Source organism: Balaenoptera musculus, chromosome 16 (genome assembly GCF_009873245.2).
Source record: "Balaenoptera musculus isolate JJ_BM4_2016_0621 chromosome 16, mBalMus1.pri.v3, whole genome shotgun sequence".
Lineage (NCBI taxonomy): Eukaryota > Metazoa > Chordata > Mammalia > Artiodactyla > Balaenopteridae > Balaenoptera > Balaenoptera musculus.
The window spans coordinates 29,747,291-29,768,179 of record NC_045800.1 but is presented as its reverse complement, the minus strand read 5'-3'; the positions used below and the strand labels follow the sequence as shown (position 1 = coordinate 29,768,179).

The 20,889-nt window shown below is 35.4% G+C and overlaps 1 protein-coding gene across 3 annotated transcripts in view; it reads right to left on the bottom strand.

Annotated features, from left to right (window-relative positions):
- Positions 1-20,889, bottom strand: part of HPSE2 (heparanase 2 (inactive)) — a 626,127-nt gene that overhangs the window by 263,450 nt on the left and 341,788 nt on the right. The window contains exon 4 of one of the 3 annotated variants that reach the window (XM_036829640.1): positions 7,177-7,350. The exons of the other annotated variants lie outside the window; for them this stretch is intronic. Coding sequence (XP_036685535.1) covers positions 7,177-7,350 — 174 coding nt within the window. The remainder of the gene's footprint in view (positions 1-7,176; positions 7,351-20,889) is intronic. 3 annotated transcript variants of the gene reach the window in all.

Here is a 20,889-nt window from a genome sequence, read left to right as displayed (position 1 = left end):
ACGTATATGAAATGAAAAAATTTTCAAGAAAGACACAAATTACTAAAACCAACTCAAAAAAAAATCTGAATAGGCCTATAACAACAAAAAACATTTAATTAGCCATTATAATTATTTCCACAAAGGAAGCCCAGACTCAGATGGATTAATTGGTGAATTCTACCAAGTTTTTAAGGAAGAAATAATGCACAATTCTTCATAAACTCTTCCAGAAAATTGAGGAAGAGGGAACAATTCCCAACTTATTTTATGAGGTCAATATTCCCCTGATACCAAAGTCAGACAAAGACATCACAAGAGAACTACAGATGAATATTTCTCATAAATATAGATTCAAAAATACCCAACAAAACATTTACTAACTGAAACCAGCAATATATAAAAAGTATTATAATATCATGACCAATTGGGATTTACACCAGGAATGCAAGGTTGATTTAATACCAAAACCCAACTAATGTAAAATACCGTATTAATAGAATAAAAGACCAAAACCACATTATCATCGCAACAGATGCAAAAAAATCAAACCAAAACAAAACAAAAAACCATTTGACAAAATCCAACTCCCATTCCTGATAAATACTCTCAACAAACTATGAATAGAAGGGAAATTCCTCAATCTGAGAAACGGTATCTAAGAAAAATCTATATACTTACCAGTGAAATACTGAATGCTTAATGGCAAAATATTATACTTAATTGAAATACTGAATTTTTCCCCCCTAAGACTGGGAACAAGGCAAGGATGTGTGCTCTCACCATTTATATTCAACATTTGTATTAGAGGTTCTAGTCAGTGCAATCAGGCAAGGAAAATAATTTAGCCATCTAAATTAGAAAGGAAGAAGTAAAACTGTCTTTATTCTTAGACAACATATCCTGTATATGGAAAATCCTAAAGAATTCACACAGGTAGGGGAAAATAAACAAGATCTAAAAATCAAGTTCAGCAAGATAAAAGATCAATATATAAAATCAATTCTAAATACTAGCAAGGTACAATACAAAAATGAAATTAAAATAATTCCATTCACAATTGCATCGAAAAGAATAAAATACTTAGAATAAAGTTAATAAAAGAAGTGCTAAACTTGTACAATGAAGACTACAGAACATTGCTGAGAGAAATTAAAAATTAAGTAAATGGGACGTAATCTATGCTCATGGATAGGAACAGTCAATATTATTGGGATGGCAATTTTCCCTAACTGATCTACAGATTCAATGTTCTCTGTTAAAATTCCAGCAGGCTTTATTGAGGAAATTTAACAAACTGACCCTAAAATTTACATGGAATGCAAACACCTAGGAGAGCCAAAACAATTTTGAAAAGGAAGAATGGAGTTGGAGGACTTACACTTCCCAATTGCAAAACTCATTATAAAACTTGTAATCAAGACAATGTAAAAAAAAAACATAGGGAATAGATTGGTGGTTACCAGAGGCAGGTGTGAGGGTGGCAAAATGGGTGAGGATGATCAAAAGGTACAAACTTACCTTATAAAATAAATGTCACGGGGATGTAATGTACATCATGGTGATTATAGTTAACGATACTGTATTGTACATTTGAAAGTTGCTAACAGAGTAGATCTTAAAAGTTCTCATCACAAGATAAAAGTATTTGTAACTATGTGAGGTGATTGATATTAACTGAACTTATCATGGTGATCATTTTGCAATAAATACATATATCAAAAATAAAAGACAATGTAGTCCTAGTATAGTAGTCCAAGAACAGACATACAGATCAGTGGAAGAGACTTGAGTCCAGAAATAAACCCATTTGTGGTCAACTGATTTTTGACAAAAGTGTCAAGAGAATTCAGTAAGCAAAGGATAATCTTTTAAACAAAGAATGCTGGGACAATTTGGTAGCCATATGCAAAAAGATGAATTTAGATTCTTACTTCTCACCATACTCAAAAATTAACTCCTAATGGATCTTATGCCCAAATGTAAGAGCAAAAACTACAAAACTTTTAAAAGAAAAAATAGGAAAAAAACTCTGTGATCCTGGGTTAGGCAAAGATATGATACCAAAAGCACAAAGAGTAGAATAAAAAATTGGTAAGTTGAACTTTATCAAAATTCAAAACATCTGAACTTCAAAAGATGCCATAAAGAAAATGATAAAATAAGCTATAGACTGGGAGAAAATATTTGCAAGTCATATGTTTGATAAAGATCTTGTATCCAGAATATATTTAAACCTCTTACAACTGAATAATATGATAACCCAATTAAAAAGACAAAAGATTTGAGTAGACATTTCACCAAAGAAGATGTAAGAATGGCTGATAAGCACATGAAAAGATGCTCAATATCACTTGTCATTAGGGAAGTGCTAATTAAAGCCATATTAATATACTACTTCAAAACCACTAAAATGGCTATAATCAAAAAAATAGACATTAACAAGTGTTTCCAAAGATGTAGAAAAACTGTAATCCTCATTCATTCCTGGGGAAAATGTAAAATGGTACAGCTACTTTGAAAAGTAGTGCGGTAGTTTGTTTAAAAATAAACTTAAATTTACCATAGAAACTAGCGACTCCACTCCTCTCCCAGGTATCTTCCTAAGAGAAATGAAAGTATATATCCACACACAGACTTGTATATGAATATTTACAGCAGCATTACTTATCACAGTCAAAAAGTAGAAACAATCCAAATGTCTGTCATCTGGTGAATGGAAAAGCAAAATGCGAGATATATATGTATATATATAGATAGATATAGATATAGATATATCTCTATGTAGATATATATAGAGAGAGATATATACACACATATATATGAATATATATATATTCATACATTGGAATACTATTCAGCAATTAAAAGGAATGAACTACTTTTACATGCTACAAAATGGATACACCTCAAAAACATGCTAAGTGAAGGAAGTCAGATGCAAAAGACTACATATCGTATGATTCCAGTTATATGAAATGTCCACAAAAGACAAATCTATAAAGACAAAAAGCAGATTAGTGTCTCCTGGGACTGGGAATGGTTACAGAGACTGACTGAAAACTGGCATGAGGGATCTTTTTGGAGTTATGGAAATGTTCTAAAATTGGACTGTGGGGATGGTTGTACAAGTCTATAAACTTACTAAACAGCATGAGAGTATTATGTAGATGGGAGTATGTGGAGAAAGAATAGAGAAGATAAATGTGATGAAGGTGAGAAGCAGGCAGGGAGAGGGAAAGAAGAAAAGTAAGCAGGTAAAGAAACTATATATGTTTTCTCATCTTCTCTTCTCTTCCTCTTTCCCCCTCTTCTCCTTCCCTAAGCACCAAACTCTCTCCAACAAAAATACAGTTCTCTAAAGCTATGGGCTATGATCTAGCCTCATAAAGAATTGGAAGTGTGTCTGAACACGGTGGCTCAACCCTGTGTTTGGCCCTCACAAGACTATACCTGTTATATACACACAAATATACATAATAAAACTGTATAAATGGCTATACATAAATACATCATACATTTATCCACACAAACACAGACTAAAAGCTTAATAAATATTGAGTTAATGAATGAATTAATAAAGCTGGGCTGCCAGAATCATCATCTCTAAGGGGCTAAGTTTTATAAGGTCATAATTTTGATTTTATGAAATTGCTCAGCAGACATCAGGTTCCAGGGAACTGATTCATATAACTAAAATCAAACAAGAATAATTGGTGAATGTATAGGTCAGGCATAGGTATAAATATATGACACTGATTCAGTAATTGATAACAGTGGCTCTTATTTGTTCTCAGAAGTGGGCAGATCAATTTGGGGAACACACCTAATTTGGGAAGCAATTCATAATGTAGTTTTCAATTAGAGATGCTGCATTATCTTCAGAAAATTTTTGTTAAGGATAGCCCTCTATAGAACAAACACCATCTCTCCGGAGCAGAATTGGATTAAATTTCTTATTCTACACTTCCAAGACTTGAGTCTCGGCTTCAAAATTCCCCCCTGCTCTTCCTTACTTTAGATTCACCAATGATTAATAGAAATGCAAATAATTACAATCATCACCTAGCATTAATCAAATATAGAGTTTACAATTTATGACATTTAAGGAAACATTTATATCTACAAAACATAGTTGTTAAAAATCTTGTATCAAGAAAGTCATTCTTTGACTTTGACATCCTAAAACTTTCTTAATCTTCACCTCTTGATACTGGGTATATTTTGCTTTCATGGTCTGTAGCCCACACTATTCACTGATTTTAAAGGAGAAAAAAGTTTAGATACTTTAAACTTTAAAAAAGTTTAGTCACTTTAAGTTTAGATACTCCAGGAGAAACAACCAAAGAAATATCTATTTTAGTTTTTCCAATGCCAGATTTGCTCTAGAGATAAAGTACTTGTTAACAGGATGTGGGTATATGGGAGGATTAGAGAACTGACCAGTTCTATTGTCCCTCCCTAAATGTGGATATGATAGTTCAACTATTATGTCTGTCCAAAAAGATATGGTTACCAAAAAGAAAATGGATAAAAGATTGGAGAGACAAGTCCAAGCCAGGAGGATGATCAGATAATTTTTGAGGGGCAAGGGCCTAAATATACAACACAGAATCATTGTGAACAGAATACAATGGATATCTTAAGGGATATGATGCTAGCACAAGAAAAACTATCAGTAGTTGTAAAATGAATTAGAAGAATCAGCAAAATAAATCTTCAAACCCTAAAAGGTGTGTTTATTTGGGCAAACTACTTATTTGTCATATCAAAAAATAGAAATGCAATTTTTAAAATAAAAGCAAGGGGGTGAGGAAATAGACCAACTCTAGTCTTCTTGACTAGAGACTCAAAAACCATCTATATCTACCTTGATAGAAATGCTCACAGGAACATTACCAGATACTTTCTACCTTATTGAATTTTTAAATTCATAAATTTGGTTATTTTTCTATCTATTGCTATCTATATCCCTATCTATTTTCTTATCTATGACTGTGCCTTTTCTCCTCCTCAAAAATGATTCTTTGTTTTTGTTAATCCTTGAAGATGGATTGATGATGACGGGAATCAAGTGTTGTGTGGCTAAGGTGACTAAACAACATTTTAAAAATGTAATTAGCTCCGTCTCTAAACTGTTTAGCATAATTTGGGGGAAGGATGGAAAGGGGCAGACTCTCAGTTATTTGGAACAGACATATATACAGAAAGATGTCTATACTCTCCCCACCTCCACCAAATCACGTCAGTTATACCAATTAAAGATTTATTTAATTTAATAAGCTCCCAAATTCAGAGATGCCACAAACCCTGAAGGAATTATTCCCATCAGTCATTTGTAAGTAAGTTTTAATTGCTTTGGGCTTATCTACAACCAGCTGAGATTCTTTTACAAACCAATTTTATTTAGAAATATTTTAGAAAGAAAACAAACGCTTTAGGCACAGCATGTATTCTCTAGCTCATCAGAGGCCCTACCACTCCTTACTGTCTTACACTCACCCGTTTTAAACATTACACCTAATTGGTCCCTCATGACAGGTATAATGCCCTGTTTGGGGAATGCATCGTTTGAATTGTTTGAAGAATATTTTGCTGTGTTTGGAGAAAAGAGCTAAGCTGGGTGGAGTCTGACACTGGAGCAGGGTAAGGTTAGGTGGAGTAGTCATGAGTAGACAACATAAAATACCAAAGAATGTCAAGGAGCATGAAATAGAAGATACGACGGGGAGGGATCAGTAAATGGCTTTGTCTACTATGTAATAATTTTGCCTCGTTCTAAGCTGATCACATCACTCTTGCTCTTGTCCTAGAATGTATGATACCTAGACTGGTTGGGAAGATGAAAAATCTCAGGCTACCCTAGTTATGCCCCCTGTAACCAAATTATCTTCAGTTCAGCACAAGTCTCCATTTGGTAGCTAACTCTCCCCCAATTTCCCCCACTCCAGGGAAGGAAGAGAGAGCTACATTCCAGTTAATGGCAAGTGATAGGAAAAAAGACACTTGTTCTTATAAGATCCTCATCACTTGCTACCTTATGAGAACTTCAAATTCTAGAGTGGAGTGCATAAATACACACATGTGCTTGTGTATGTGTACACTGCCCCCCCCCGCACACACACGGTGCTCCAAACAAACATGGGTTAGCTACAGATATACATGGCCATGGACAAAAATATTATTATCAATTTGTAACAGTAATTGTAAGAGAATTCTTGGTTTTTTTGTTCTAAGGTTTAGCAAAATGTCTTTTTATTAGGAATCAGAATATTTTCAAATTTATACTATCCATAATTTTAACTATAACCCATAGTAGTTGACTCAATAATATTAGAGACTCATGGAATCTACAGAATATCGTATGTATCATACATACATGTATATCACTAGGAAAAATAGTGTGATTTAGGAACACTGTGTGTTCCATGGAACATTGTTCCATGAGATGATAATAGGTCTCTCTCTCTCTCTCTCTCCCACACACACACTCCCACACACACACACACAGTGCAATGATTAAACAGGACTGGCTACATAATTTGCAGGGCCCCATGCAAAATGAAAACATGGATCCCTTTATTTAAAAATTAAGATGGCGATAGCAGAGCATTAAACCAAGCATGGGTCTCTTCTAAGCATGAGCTCCTATGTGACTGCACAGGTTGCATGCCCCTGAGACCAACCCTGGTTAAATGATTTAAGAAATGCTGGGTTAAAAAAATGTTATACAGATTTTATTGCAACAGGACTTCTCAAGCCTTTTACATGCTAATGTGCATTATGAACCTTCAAGAAGTACATATACTGTAGACCAGTTCCCAAATATACTTGACCAAACTCTTTTGAATTATTATAAGGGTCATCTTGTAGGACCAGTGTTCTATGGAAGATTGTAAATTTCAGCTTAGGCTGAGCAGATAGGTTGTATCTGGTTTAATATCAATTTGTTAATCATAAGTCACATTTGGCATTTCCCCTCTGTTTGGGATAAGGTAACTAGAGATAACTATAGACGCAAATGGTGGGCTTCACTAAATCTACTCTCCAACTGTTTGGTCTTTTACTATTTGGAAGGTCAACTCAGTGGTCAAACAACCCAAGTGTTTTCTGGGCCACTGTACTAGAGATGGTCTGAGCCATCTTATTTTTTACCCTGTATCTTGTCAATTCAGAGGAAACAACATCCTTACTTACCATTACCCAGCTCCCAAGAAATGTTGTACTTTTTACTGGCGCTGTACTTCAACAGACTCAGGGCACTAGAACTGTTCCAGGAGTTATTGGGATTACGACGCAGTGCATTTAGAGCAAATATCAGGTGGAGTCCAGAGCAATCAGCAAAGTTATAAAGTTTGTCTAGAGACCTGGCTGGGAAGAAGCAGAGAAAGGCTTGTAACTTTCAAATCAACATCCCAACAAAAGGAAAATATTAGCTACTACAAAAAGCCTTTCTATGAGCTTCCTGCTGATAGGAATTACACAGAGGCTTCCAAAAGGGACTATTTATTACCTTTTGGTTCAGGGTACATTTCAAGGTGATTTTCAAAAGCAGCACACACAACTCCAGATAAAGTTTGCAAATTGACAACCAAATCTAGTCTATAGTATATTTTATCTGTTAACAAAAAATTGAATTGCTAACATTTAGAAATGGGAAGATATCACAAACTAGCTAGATTTATAGTTTTTCTCAAAAAATCAGAAAATCTGGCACTGCTGGATCTGTACTCCTTTATGAAATGATAGGAATAGTGTCAGGAGACAAGGCCAGGAAACAATGACTGGCTGGGGAGTCAGAAAATAGCTCAACCTAGCAGCACTTCCAAAACAAATCTCACTCAATTTCACATTTCTAATATTTCTGAGAATGGAAATACCACAACTACTAATAGAAATATGTTCATTGTTAGGTTGATCCCAGATACCATGAATGCTATTTACCATATGTCCCATATCCATCCCATTCCTTCACTCCTATTGCCACCATTCTGGTTCTGGCTCTCATTTCCATTTGCATGAATTATTACAAGAATGTACTTGCTTGTCTGCCTCTAGATTCTTCCCAGATTGCCAGATTCATCTTTTCCCAATCAATTTCATTAGTTTCACTTATTCCTCAAAACCTTAGTGGATTTGCAAGACCTTTGTTTTCTTTAGTTCAAGGCCCCTACAACTCAACTATAATTTTTCCCCAAATTCAGGTCACTCTATTACTGTCAAAGAATTCTTTGCAGGTGTTATCCAGTTCTATTTATTATAGAATCCCCTGCCCCACTGGCCTTTGTTCTGATTATTCTCATTCATCGCGCCTTTTCTTTCTCTTTTAAACATATCCAGATTTTACTTGTCCTTTTATACAGTGTTTCACAAAATATGGATGACATGATTTTAAGTGGTATACAGATTGAAAAAAATTTTTAGGTTAATAATTATGTACAGGAGTTCACATTATCTTAGTACTCATTATCCAAGTCCCTAGAGCAGGGTTTCTCAAATGGGATTCTGTGGAACACCATGTGGGGGTCTATAAATATCATTAGGGGGTTCTGCAAAAGATGACACAGAGTGACCAAGGTGTCTCATAGCAGCTGTTATAGGTCTTTTAGTCCTACAAAGCAGGACCATGATCATTTGGTTGAATCCATTATCAGTTTTTGAAATGGGATACAGGGTTGCTGCCATTTTTATCTCCATACATGTACAAGAAAGTGTTTTTTAAGAAGCATCAAGAAAAAGGATGGAAGTTGTCTCATTTTAGTTGAAAATAAAATCCATGGGAACTTAACTCACATTAAACCCAGAATCAAGTAACTAAGCAACAACAAACAGCATAGTTCCACATTAAAGAAATAAACTTAATTATTAAAAGAAAAGGAAATAAACTTAATTATTTATTTTTATTTCCAAAATAGCAATTAAAATTAAAATGCATTTTTAGGCCTATTAAAATTATCATGAAACCAACACATGTGTATACTGATCTTATCATTATCTACATAATCTGACCATGCCACTCAGTAAGAAAATGGTTTCTTCCAAAGTCTCATAGAAAATGTTTTCTTAGGCTATAATTTTATTCATATTGCTTTGACATATAGTTTTACTAACTTTACTATTCAATACTGTAAATTTATTTTCATATTGAAAACCACATTAACATAAATTCATAAACCTTATTTAAATAACCTAACAAGCCTATCTTTAGAAAAATTATATCCCATTTTGGCTTAAACCAGTTACTTAACAAAAACATACTATGTTTGCCTTATAATTTTTCAAATTCATAAAAAGGAAAAAAGGGATTAATTTCAAGAATGAAAGTTAATTACTTTTTCTTTTCTAGAAAGGTTGTCTAAAAGGTCATTTTCGGTTTTAAATAGGAAGGGAAAAAAACTAAGCTTACAGCTTACCATATATCACGTACCATACCTCAACAGCATTTATATGATAGAAATTTGTGATAATGTTTTAGCCTTACATGGGTAAGGCACCAAAAAATCAAGTAGAACATTTTAAAAAGAAAAATTGAAGTTTATTCTATCCATACCACTGACCTTTTTGGGGGAACCCACAAAAGAATAGGCTAAAATGTCAGCCAAACTAAACAGATTCTCAGGAAAATATCACTCTATTTAAAAGAGCATTGGCAATTATTATTGGATTATAATATCTACAACTAAATGATTACACTGACATACCATGAGCTTTATATATAATTTTTATCCAGAAGTTCCCTGAGACTTGAGAATATTTCAAGTGTTTCTCTGATATACAGTTTGAGAAGGCTGTCCTAGAGTTAAAGGATGCATAGGAAAATAAAAGTAATCCTAACACTAAAATATTCACTGTTGAGCTGAGAACTGACTTAAACATTTCTTCCACTTGGCAATATCCTCACTAATCAAAGCAATGATGTTTTCAGTTTCTCCAATATAAGGCAAACTCAGTACAAATCTGTTGGAAAGCCAAGTTGCAAATGTGAGAAAAAGACACAGGGTTTCGTGAGATCAGTGAAAATAATGTTTGATAACTGCTTAAATCACATGCAAATCCACTAATAAGTAAGGATCTAGAAGAATTTTATCAGTTAACTGAACAAGAGAAACCTCACAAGAGTGATAATAAAACAGGTTGCTCAAAAAATAATTTTATTAAAAGATCATATGAGGTCTACTTTGATGTTTTTTAATACTTATGACTGTGCCACAAAAGTTAAATTATTTTATCAGAAAAATACTCAATATTCAATTAAATATCATTTAGTTCATTCAAATTGTTCATAGCTGCAATAACAGCTTATAATTTAAGTATAAAATGAAATACACTTATTTTCATAATTTTTAGTTTTATTTATAAACTAAAACCCTAATCAGACTTTTGCATCAAAATTTCATATGAATGATATTCTTTTTAGGTAGATTAATCCCCTTTAAGTGGCCTTTTTCTAGACCTAATTGTCTCCATATGATGAGGATTATCTCTGTTTGTTTCATATGTAATAGAAAAACATACATCAAACACAAAAGCACATCAAACCTGTGATTTTATGGACTTGATGGTTTAAGACAAGGAAAATGGTATTTACCAAAAAAGTGTCAGTATAAAGAAAAATGTGGAAAAATAACAATATAGACAGTTTGTTAATATGGCAAAAATTGAGAACTAGAGAGCTAGAAGTTTGGGAAATACTTTGTGAAGGATAAGTTTAAGTCCCGCCTCCTCCGTGAAGCCATTCCTCAGTGAACCCACCAATCCACCTACAGTGACCTCAGCCTTCTTTAAACTCAGGGTTTACACCATTTGTTGGCATCTGAGCACCTGTGACATTGTCTTACCTTGGGATTACCTCTTGATTTAGTCACTTCTCCAGAGTGAATGGCATGTTTACCCAGTTAAACTGTCAAGTTCCTTAAGGCTGGTACTGTATCTCATTATATCCTTCACAGCATCTATCAGAGAACAATTTCCTGCCTTAAAATCATGCTTAGGAGTTCACACAGCCCAAATCCTGTTTGTTGCATAAAAATGGTCTAGTAAGAAACTGAAAGTTCCCAATGAAAGATATGTATAATAATTATTATTGCTAGTTCAAGAAATATACCCTGAAGTTTATTTTTAAATGACATATATTTGAATATAGAGCATTCAGTAGATGCTCAACAAATGTAATCTTCCTTGTAACATCTCCTGTCAGGTTCCATCCAAGCAAGCAGATACTTAAAGATGACTTCTACTCTCTCCACCAGAGGGTGCCAATGCCTTTATATCCTATAGTCAGGTTGTCTTGGCATCTCATAGGAACAGAATTTTAAGGAGTCTTGTCTAGCAGGCAATTAAAGATGAGGAGCTGGAGTCTTAGAGAGATGGAAAAGAGAGGCTTGGGAGTCATCTATATAGTGCTGAGAAAGTTGATGCTGTGAAACTTCTTGAGAGTTTTGAAGGACAAAATGGTAGGACAAAACATTAAGAAGTGTCCACATATAAAGGTCAGGAAGAAGGAAAAAAGGGGGGGGACAGAGAATAAGGAGGAGAACCAGAAATGTAGAATTAAGGGACCCAAAAGAAGACAGTTTCAAGGAGGTGCTGGTCAATTACAGTAGATGTTGGTGAGAAATTGAGGAGAAAAAGGAGAAAGAAGAAGTAAACTTATTATGGTTAATCAAAAAATGAGATTAGACTCTAGATTTAGGTTGGGGTGTGAACTTAAAGAATGAATGGTAGAGAAAAAAGAATAGACTCTGGTACACTGAACTTACTTCTTGAAGTTCTGTGGCAACAAAAGGAAGAAAAGAAACAAAATAATGACTAGAGTAGTACCAGAGATAGGTTAAAGTAAAAAAATCAAGAACCAAGACTGCAATCTGTCAAAAACCATTTTTTCAATGAGGCTAATCTCAGCTCTATATTACAAATGGATAAGGTCAATGAAGTCACACTAAGATATAAATGATGGTCATTTTTCTCAGTTTCCTCAGCACTTGGCACTTTAAAAACAAAATAGACAAACAACAATCCAAAGAACAAAAAATAGGGCTCCCATTAATCTAAGCAACGAGATGGCTGGAATTTCAAGTAGGATTCATTCATTTATTCAACAAATATTTACTGAGTACCTACTATATGCCAGGAAATATTATAGTCTCCAGGGTTATAGCCATGAACAAAACAGAAAATAGGTCCTTGCGCCACGGAGTTTACCTCTAATGTGCCTGTAGTGGGGGTTGATGGAGTCTGTAAAGCAGGGTAGGGGATAGTAGAACCACTGGGGGTGGTATGTTATTTTAAATAAGCCTCATTGATAAGATTAACATTTGAGCAGAGACCCAACGGAGGTTAGGGAGCAAGTCAAGGGGATAACTACGGAAAGAATTCCAGGCAGAGGGTATAGTAAAGGCAAAGGCCTGAGACAGATAAGAGACTGATGATTGTGAAGAAGAGCAATGGGGCCAGTATGGCTGCCCCAGAATGAACATAAGGGAGAGAAATAGGAGATGAGGTCAGAGTGGCAGCAGGGTCAGATTGTGTAGGGCCTTACTGGCCATTGTAAGGACCTTGGCTCTTATCTTAAATGACACAGAAAACCACTGGATGGTTTTGAACATGACCAGATTCACATTTCAAAAGCATCACCCTGGCTGCTGAGCCAAAAAGAGACTACAGGGTGAATAGAGGGCAAAGGTGAGAGCGAGGAAAGTAGCTGGGCATCTATAGTGATAATTCAGGCTAGAGATCATAGTGGCTTGGACCTGGGTGGTAGCAGCAGAGTGGTGGAAGTGGTTGGATTCCTGGGATGTTTTAAAGGTAGAAGATTTACCGAAGATTGGATATGGGGTCTGAGGGGAAAAAAATAGTCAAGGAAAACTCAAGCTTTTGACTTGAGCAACAGAAAGATGAAACTGACATTTAAGAAAGAAGTGTAGAAGATTGGGAGATGGAAGGAGAGGAAGGCAAAGATCAGAATTTTGGTTTTGGCTACATTAAGTTTGAGATGCCTAACTGACACATAAGTAAAGAATTTGAGTGATCAGAATATACAAATCCAGAGTTAAGGGGAGAAGTTTTGACTGAAGATATAAATCCGGTTAAGCAAAACATTTTGAAAGGTTGGGAGACACACAGAGCCACAAAGGAGGGAGAGTGGAACTGTCATAGGGATTTTCTGATTTCCAGATAACCACTGTCCTCAAAGCAGCGTATCCCAGTCCCTGTTAATTTTACAGGAACAATTAACATTTTCTTAATCTTATGTAAAGTGCTGTCTGAGCAAATCTTATAGAGGTGGCCTCATCCCTCACCTTCCTAACTGATAGCCACCTCTAAACTCCTCTTCTATAGAAATTATGGAGGCACAAATGTCACCTGGGAATTAAATAGTGACTTGCTAAGTGATTTTGGCTTCCAATGTGTGCTTCCCCAGAATTCTGTCAAGATGAGGCATTAAAGTCTCTTCAGAACTCAATACCTAGGAAAGCATCCCAAGTATTAACTCTACCCCAAACAGGCCCCTTTCCATTAAGTGCTTTTTTTCTTTGGAGGGGTTGGGTGGGGCAGGAGGCAGCTGCCTCAGAGGATGTCAAAGTATCACCTGAGCTCTGCTCAAGTATGTCCCATTTCTACATTTTGTTTTTCATGAGATTTGATAATCTGTTCATATTTTCATGTGCTCACAATTAGAATAAGCTGACAGTACGCTGTTGAACTCAGCACCCATCTCCCCTTTTGAAGTTCAGTACTGTCCTCTAAGAGCTAAGAGTAAGAAACACATGTGTAAATCCTTAGCCACACAGAAAAAGCACTCTCCCTTCACATGAAGTTTTCAAAAGAACAAATAGTTACCAAGGGGTATTTTTGTCCTTTTTGCCAATTTAGAAATGAATAAGATAGGACTGAGTCCTTAAAACAAGTAAACTATTTTTTCTGCCTGATACTTGCTTAGACTTGGCCAAAACGTTTCTCAAACACTAGTGTGATGAACTTTGGGTCATGTTAGAACTCCTCACCATTCCTTGACAAACCACATTATTCCATGGCTCTCGTTGCTCTAAGCTTTTTATCTCTGCCTGGAATATCCTTTCTCCTCTTTTCTTCATTCTTCATAGCTTAGGCCTATGGCCTTCTCTGTGAGGTTTTCCCTGATTCTCCAAGGTAGAGACATTGGGGCTCCCTCCTCTCATCTCTCCCAGCTCTTTATTGGCTCCTGCTACAGCAATAGACAACCACGCTATCATTGTTCAGCTCTGCGTCCCTCTCTAAAGGCAGACTGGAGCATTTGCCAAAGAGAAGGTACCATGTCTGCTTTTTTAGCATCCATTTCAGTATCCAATACACAATAAGCCTTAATAAATGTCTGACTCCTACAGGTGTTATTTAGGCCCATTCAATACCACTTGCAATCTGTCTGCACCCTATATATAACCCAACCTGAATTACCATTATTCATTGTAGCAAATTCCCTCCAGATTATGTCTATTACTACATGCTGTTAAATGCATTCAAATACTCTACTTATTGCCTTAAGTGTTCATTTTGGAATGAATAATATTGGGGAGTCATATGTGACTATTCAATAGAAACTGGAAGAACAGAGGAATTTCTAGTGGAAGCTAGGCAGACAGATCCTGAAGGAAATGACAGCTGGAGGCTGTTGTCTGCTGACTTTACTCCCCACCACTGGGCAGCAAGTATTTCTTTGAAGGGAAATCTGAGCAATACATCTCTGTATCTATCACAAATAAGGAAAGAACAGAAAGCTAATGGCTAGGATGCCAGATTTAGCAAATACAAATACAAATAATGCTACTGCATTAATACAAGTATGACCCATTAATATTTGGGACATACTTATGCTAAAAATTATTCATTGTTTATTTGAAATTCAAATTTAATTGGAGGTCCTGTATTTTATCTGACAACTCTACTAAGGGCTGAGTCATAGAGTAGAGCCACAGTTGTCAGGAGAGAAGTAAGTGGAATTGTCAAGAAGAGATAAGAGAAAGTCATAGAATGATCCAAGAATCAAGATGAAAGAATAGCAATGAGATCCAACGAAGAAGGTGATTTTCAAAATAATAAGGTAATATAATATCGAATCTTGAAAAGTAGAGAAGATACATAAAGGAAGATAAAGACTGAGAATTACTGCAGTGACTCCCAGACCAGAGATTTAAAAAGCTTCAAAAAGGAATGGACCCCAGTATCAAATGACACAGACATGCAGAGCACAGCTAAAATATTTGGGGGGAAGAGGGGCGAGTGAGACATGTCTAATTAGCTGTGGTACGGCATGCCTTGCCACAAGATGGCACTCATAGTTCCTCTTTTTCTGAGCTTCTATCAATAAACATTTTGCAAAATTTTTATTGTCATAGAACAAAGAGATATCTTATGTTTCAAAACTTACATATAACCTTCTGTTTCATGTTCTATCATTTTTCCACAGCTTATCATTGTTTTTCCCTTTAGAATATGAAGACATAATAAATGCTAGAATTGAGTGGGGGTGGGGGAGGCATTAGAACCTGGAGGAAGGAACAAATGTAATGCTATAGCAGACACTCAGTACAAAGCCTTAACGAAAGGACTGGCCATCAAACGAAGACTGATGAGCTTCAAGAAAACTAATACAGATAGAAATGGAAGCCAGATTGCTTAGTGTTGAGGACCGATAACGTGCTGAGAAAGTAGAGACTATGTGTTTAGCACATCTGCTGGGAAACATAGGATGGAAGACAGGTGGACTTTTTCCTTATAGGTAATTACTTCCCAAATCAGAGTTTGTTTGCCTTATTCATAAGTTTCAAATACTTGACCGAAATACCTATTAAATAGCAGTTGACCTCATATAATAATATCTCTACAAAAAAATGCATTTGTGTTGCAGAGATACATCTACTTAACTAAATAACCCCTTTGGTCCCCCAATATTATAGCACTTATTTCTTTTCAAAATAACTTCATATCTATTTGTCATATTATATTGCCCACAGAGTGAATGTTTGAATGGAGGCCTAGAGAGATCACAAGATTTGACTAACACTGCACAGAAACAGAACCATGGGCCAGATTTCCGATGCCTAATTCTGTACCCCTTCTATTGAATTATTCTTCCTGTCACTCAATTTCTATTTCAAGTTTTCCACTTATCTAATTTTATTTTTCTGGCATGCATAAAATGAAAATGGCTCTTTGAAATTACCCTGTTTTGAATATTTCCCATGCTATACCAGATATGTAACAGTTAAAAATTACCTATCTTCAGAATAGTATGGGAAAATATGTTCATTATCATCTCTGATTTTTTACAAAACTGAATATAACCTTGAGCTGAACTTTAAAGAAGAACTTATAAATTAATGTACCATTGAAGAGGTAAAATCCTGTGCCTGTTGGTTCAGGTGTATACTTTTGCTAGAATACAGTCCTACCAAACAATCCAAAACAGTTTTCCTTTCAGCCAATAAACCAATCATTAGCTATTTGTTTTTATCTTTTTCTGATCATCAAAGTGAAAACATTATTTGTATCTAAATCTGTTTGAACCCTTTAGACATAAAGAAGAGTGAAATGAAGACAACTTCAGCTTTGTTTCTACCATTCACCTCCCCTACCTCAAACATAAAAAAGGGTGGAGGGGCTTCTATAGCTAGTTCACCAATAATTCCATATAAGCCAAACAAAAGAAAACTTCAACCTTGCTTTGTGGCTAGGTCTCCATGGAGGAACAGCCTTCTTACTGAGTTGGAAAGAATAAAGGGTATTTTTGAATTCACAAGTGTCTGAAAACATCATGTCTGCAAAGTGTGGTTGGCATTTTTATGCATTTAAAAGAGTCCAATGAAGCCCAGCTCCTTACAAATTCCTACAAATAATGAAGAATGGGAAATGGTTTCTGCCACTCAGGGGTCAGAGTGGTGGTATTGCTCCAACCAACTGTACAAAGGAGACCTGTCATTTATAGATAGCTCCAAACTCTTGCATTAGCAAGAACACCATGAAGACTGGCTCTTACCCAAAGAGTTTACTCAGAGAGACATTTAATATGGAGTAAATACAGCCTCAAAGAGAACAGCTTTGAAGAAGGGCTTTGCAAAGGTCGGAAGAAGATGAAATGAGGAATGTTGTTACTTAGTGCCTGTATTAAACAAATGCTTGCCTTAGCTCTTCTCCAGCACCTCAAAATGTGGCAAAGTAATAATGACATGCTCACTTCACAGACAAAAAAATAACTTGGAATGGGAAATTTTTCGTTAGGATGGGCCCTCAAGCCACTGGGTTGTTCTCAAAGTGTGTGAATGTTCTATTTCCATCAGCCTGGAGACTCTTCCTCTCTCAGGGGCATATCTACTGCTCCACAAACAGCCCAGGATAGTTTGGAAGTCAGATGTTCTCCCCAGTTAAGTTTGGTCACCCTATTTTCCCTAATCCTTATACCATGTCCTATCTCCTCAGGTCTTTGCTTTAGGAAGAAAGTAACCCATCACTGCTACCATTACAGCAGACAGCACTCTAGGTGTTAACTATTTTGGAGTCACAGGCACTTTCTATTATAAAATCAACTGGCTAGTGGTATTCAATAAAATTTTTAGTTATCCATAACATCACTCCCTACAACCGATTTTTTTCCTGCTGCTATTCATCTCTAGTCTTTGTACATATAAATGCATTCATCCATTTGACAAATATTGCTGAGTACCTGTTATGTGCCAGATATTGTTCTAGACAATGGGTTTATAGCAATCATTAAGACAGACAAGGTCCCTGCTTTCAGGGACCTATACTCTAAACAAGTAGGAAAGGAAGAGTGGGAGTGAGGAGGTGATAGGCAATAATAAAGAAGATAAATTCGGATGGTGGTAAGTCCTATGAAGAAAAGAAATCAGGTTAATGTAATGGAGACTGGGTGAAAAACTATTTTGTTTGAGTAGTCAGAGACTGCTGCCCTGAGGTGAGGTGCTGAAGTGCCACACTGCTAAATCATGAAGAAGTTATATGTGAGGGATCTCAAGAATTGTAAAGTTTTTTTTAACTCCTAAGTATTTTTGTGTGTTTTTCCTAAGATCAAGGACAATTATGAAGGTATAATTATCAAAATCAGGATATTTTCACTAAAATAACCAATAATAATCAAAATCAGAAAATAACATTAACAAAAATTAGATAACAACATTATTATCCAATTTATAGACCTAAATTTTGCTAATGACCCCCCAAAAATGTCCTTTATAGAAATTTTATTGATCCAGCCCAGGATCACAGATTTCATTTAATTTTCACATCTCTTTAGTTTCCTTTAATCTGGAACTGTTCCCCATCTTTTCTTTGTCTTTCACAACATTGACATTTTTAAAACTACTGGCCATTTGTTTTGTAGTATTTAAGTTGGGTTTATCTGATGTTTCCTTGAGATTAGATTCATGTAATACAGGTTATAAAAAGTTTGTCCTTTCAATGTAGAATATCAGTTGTTTCGTTGCTAATATGCAAGGCGGATGGGATGAAAAAATGTATCTTTTGCTAGGGAGAGATCAATGTATGTTCATCCTTCAGATGGCAGCAAAAATGTCAATTCTAAAAATAGAAGTATAATGTGGACAAATCCTATGAATTAGATGCAAATGCAGGAAGGCTTTCCTTACTTGTTCAAAATCCTGAATACAGAGCTTTAGGAAAATCTCAAGAGTCACCAAAAAATTAAGGAAGAATGAGATGGAAAACAGAATGTGAGTTATTAATAAGAACAAAGATACGTTTACAAACTTCAAACAAATAAAAATAACTGTGACTGAATATAAATCTATACAGTTTAAATAAAATAGACTAAATACTTAGGTAAATAAATAAGTGCTTTTACATAGGTAATGTGAAAAGGAATTGTTAAGCATTTATGAAACTGAAATTTGTGTAGACCACCCAGTGGCAATCGCAAAGTCTCCGCTGTAGTGTAGCTTTCCTTCAATTGTAGTGTAGTATAGTTTATTTTGCCACAAATACTAACTAAAAGCAAACAAACAAGAAAGGTGCGGTGGGGTAGTTTGTCACTAGAAATGATGGAGAAGGAAAAGACTGGAAAATCCAAAGTCTGTATAGAAAATATAAGGAATGAGAGTGGTAGAGACTGAGCAAGAAGTACTGTCACACGAATTGAGCTATTAGACCGCTGCATCATAAGGGCCTTGAGGGCATCGACTAGGATTGTTCTCTGGTTATAGTTCTCTTTATCAATGGCTATCTTAAAATACGGTATCCAGAAATTAAATTAAAACTCTGTATATGACCTAGCACATACAACAGGACTGCTGCTTCCCTTTTTATTTCTACACCTCTATTCTATTAGTGCCTAAATTACCATCGAACCTAATCTGTGAAATTTTAGAGATGAAGCAGAACCAAGACTGTCATTTAGTTCAGTTTTCTCAGTTTTCAAATGAGAAGAATGAAGTGATTAAAGTTAACTGACTTGCCCAAAATTATCCAACAGTAATACTACTAGTGAGCAAACAGTTCAGGTTTGGAACCCCAGAAGACATCATGAAGAAGCCACTACCAAAATAACACCACCCAGGGAGCACAGGGAACAAAGCACTGGACTTGGAGTCAGAAAACTTGTATTTGAATCCCTGCCTCCTACTTTCTATGAGACCATGGGCAATCACTACAACTATCTGTAAAAATGGAATAATAAGACCTGCCACATAAAAATGTCACATATACTCAATGCAAAAAAAGGTTTGTAAAAAACATTAAATATTAAAGCTATTGGGATGTATTATTATAATGATGATCTCATAGTCACAATTTGGTTAAAAAGATGTAATGTTTTTCAAGTAAGTAGGTGGTTATGGGGATATCCCTAATCCCCATGCTTCAGGAAAGATGTTGCATACATTTAAATCTGACTTTAAAGAATCCTAATTTTTAAACTTCTGATCATGGAAAATTTCAAACATATACAAAGTGAATAGAATATAACAAATCCCCATGTATCTTTCACACAGCATCAATATCTTTAAAATTCTGCCATTCTTTTTTTTTTACTGTGGTAATATACACAAGACATAAAATTTACCATTTTAACCATTTTTAAGTGAACAGTTCAGTGGCAATAAGTACATTCACATGTTGTTTCTGCCATTCTTATGTCACCTAAACCTGCACCTACTCCCCACCTATTCACTCCATGATATGAGAATCTCACGTTTTAAATCAGACATCTAACACTTCAATTTCCGTCCAAATTCACATGCAATTTTTTTGCTCTAATCCTCAGTTCCCCTTCATGAGTATCATAACACCTCTCTCTCAAAGTTGCTGTGAAGTTTAAAGGATGCACTGTACTATTACATAGCAGGCACTCAATAACTTAGTTCACTTGCCCACACCATTCATACGGTGTGACTGATCCTAGCGATGCTGTACTGCTAACACAATGGATCCCATTTCACATATGTGATAACTCTCAAGTTTTATTTGGAATATTTTCTTGATATTTCTTCATTGTTCCCTTGTACCCTGTCTAGGTGGGATATATAAACCTAATTGAGTTTCCAATATGATAACTGTCTCTGTAGAAAAGTGATGAAGAAGTTCTTTATATCTTGGTGATAGTATTTAATTATAAGAGTAATAAAATAAGCTCCAGTAGCCTAAATGAGGAGTTTCTCAACTCAGTGCAGTAACTTATTCAAGTGTATTGATGAGAAAATCAAAAACACCTTTGCTTTCCCTTTAATGACTGAGTCACTGTGGAAGACACAGGAAAGCGTTGACTCCCATTTTCTGGGTCACAGCTGTGACTAGGCTCTCTCATCTCTGACAGGTTCTTCTCAGCCTCACTTTATCTTTCTGCATACTAAATGGGGAGATATTCTAAGAACTACTTCTCAGCCTTGAGTTCTTTTACAAGCTCCA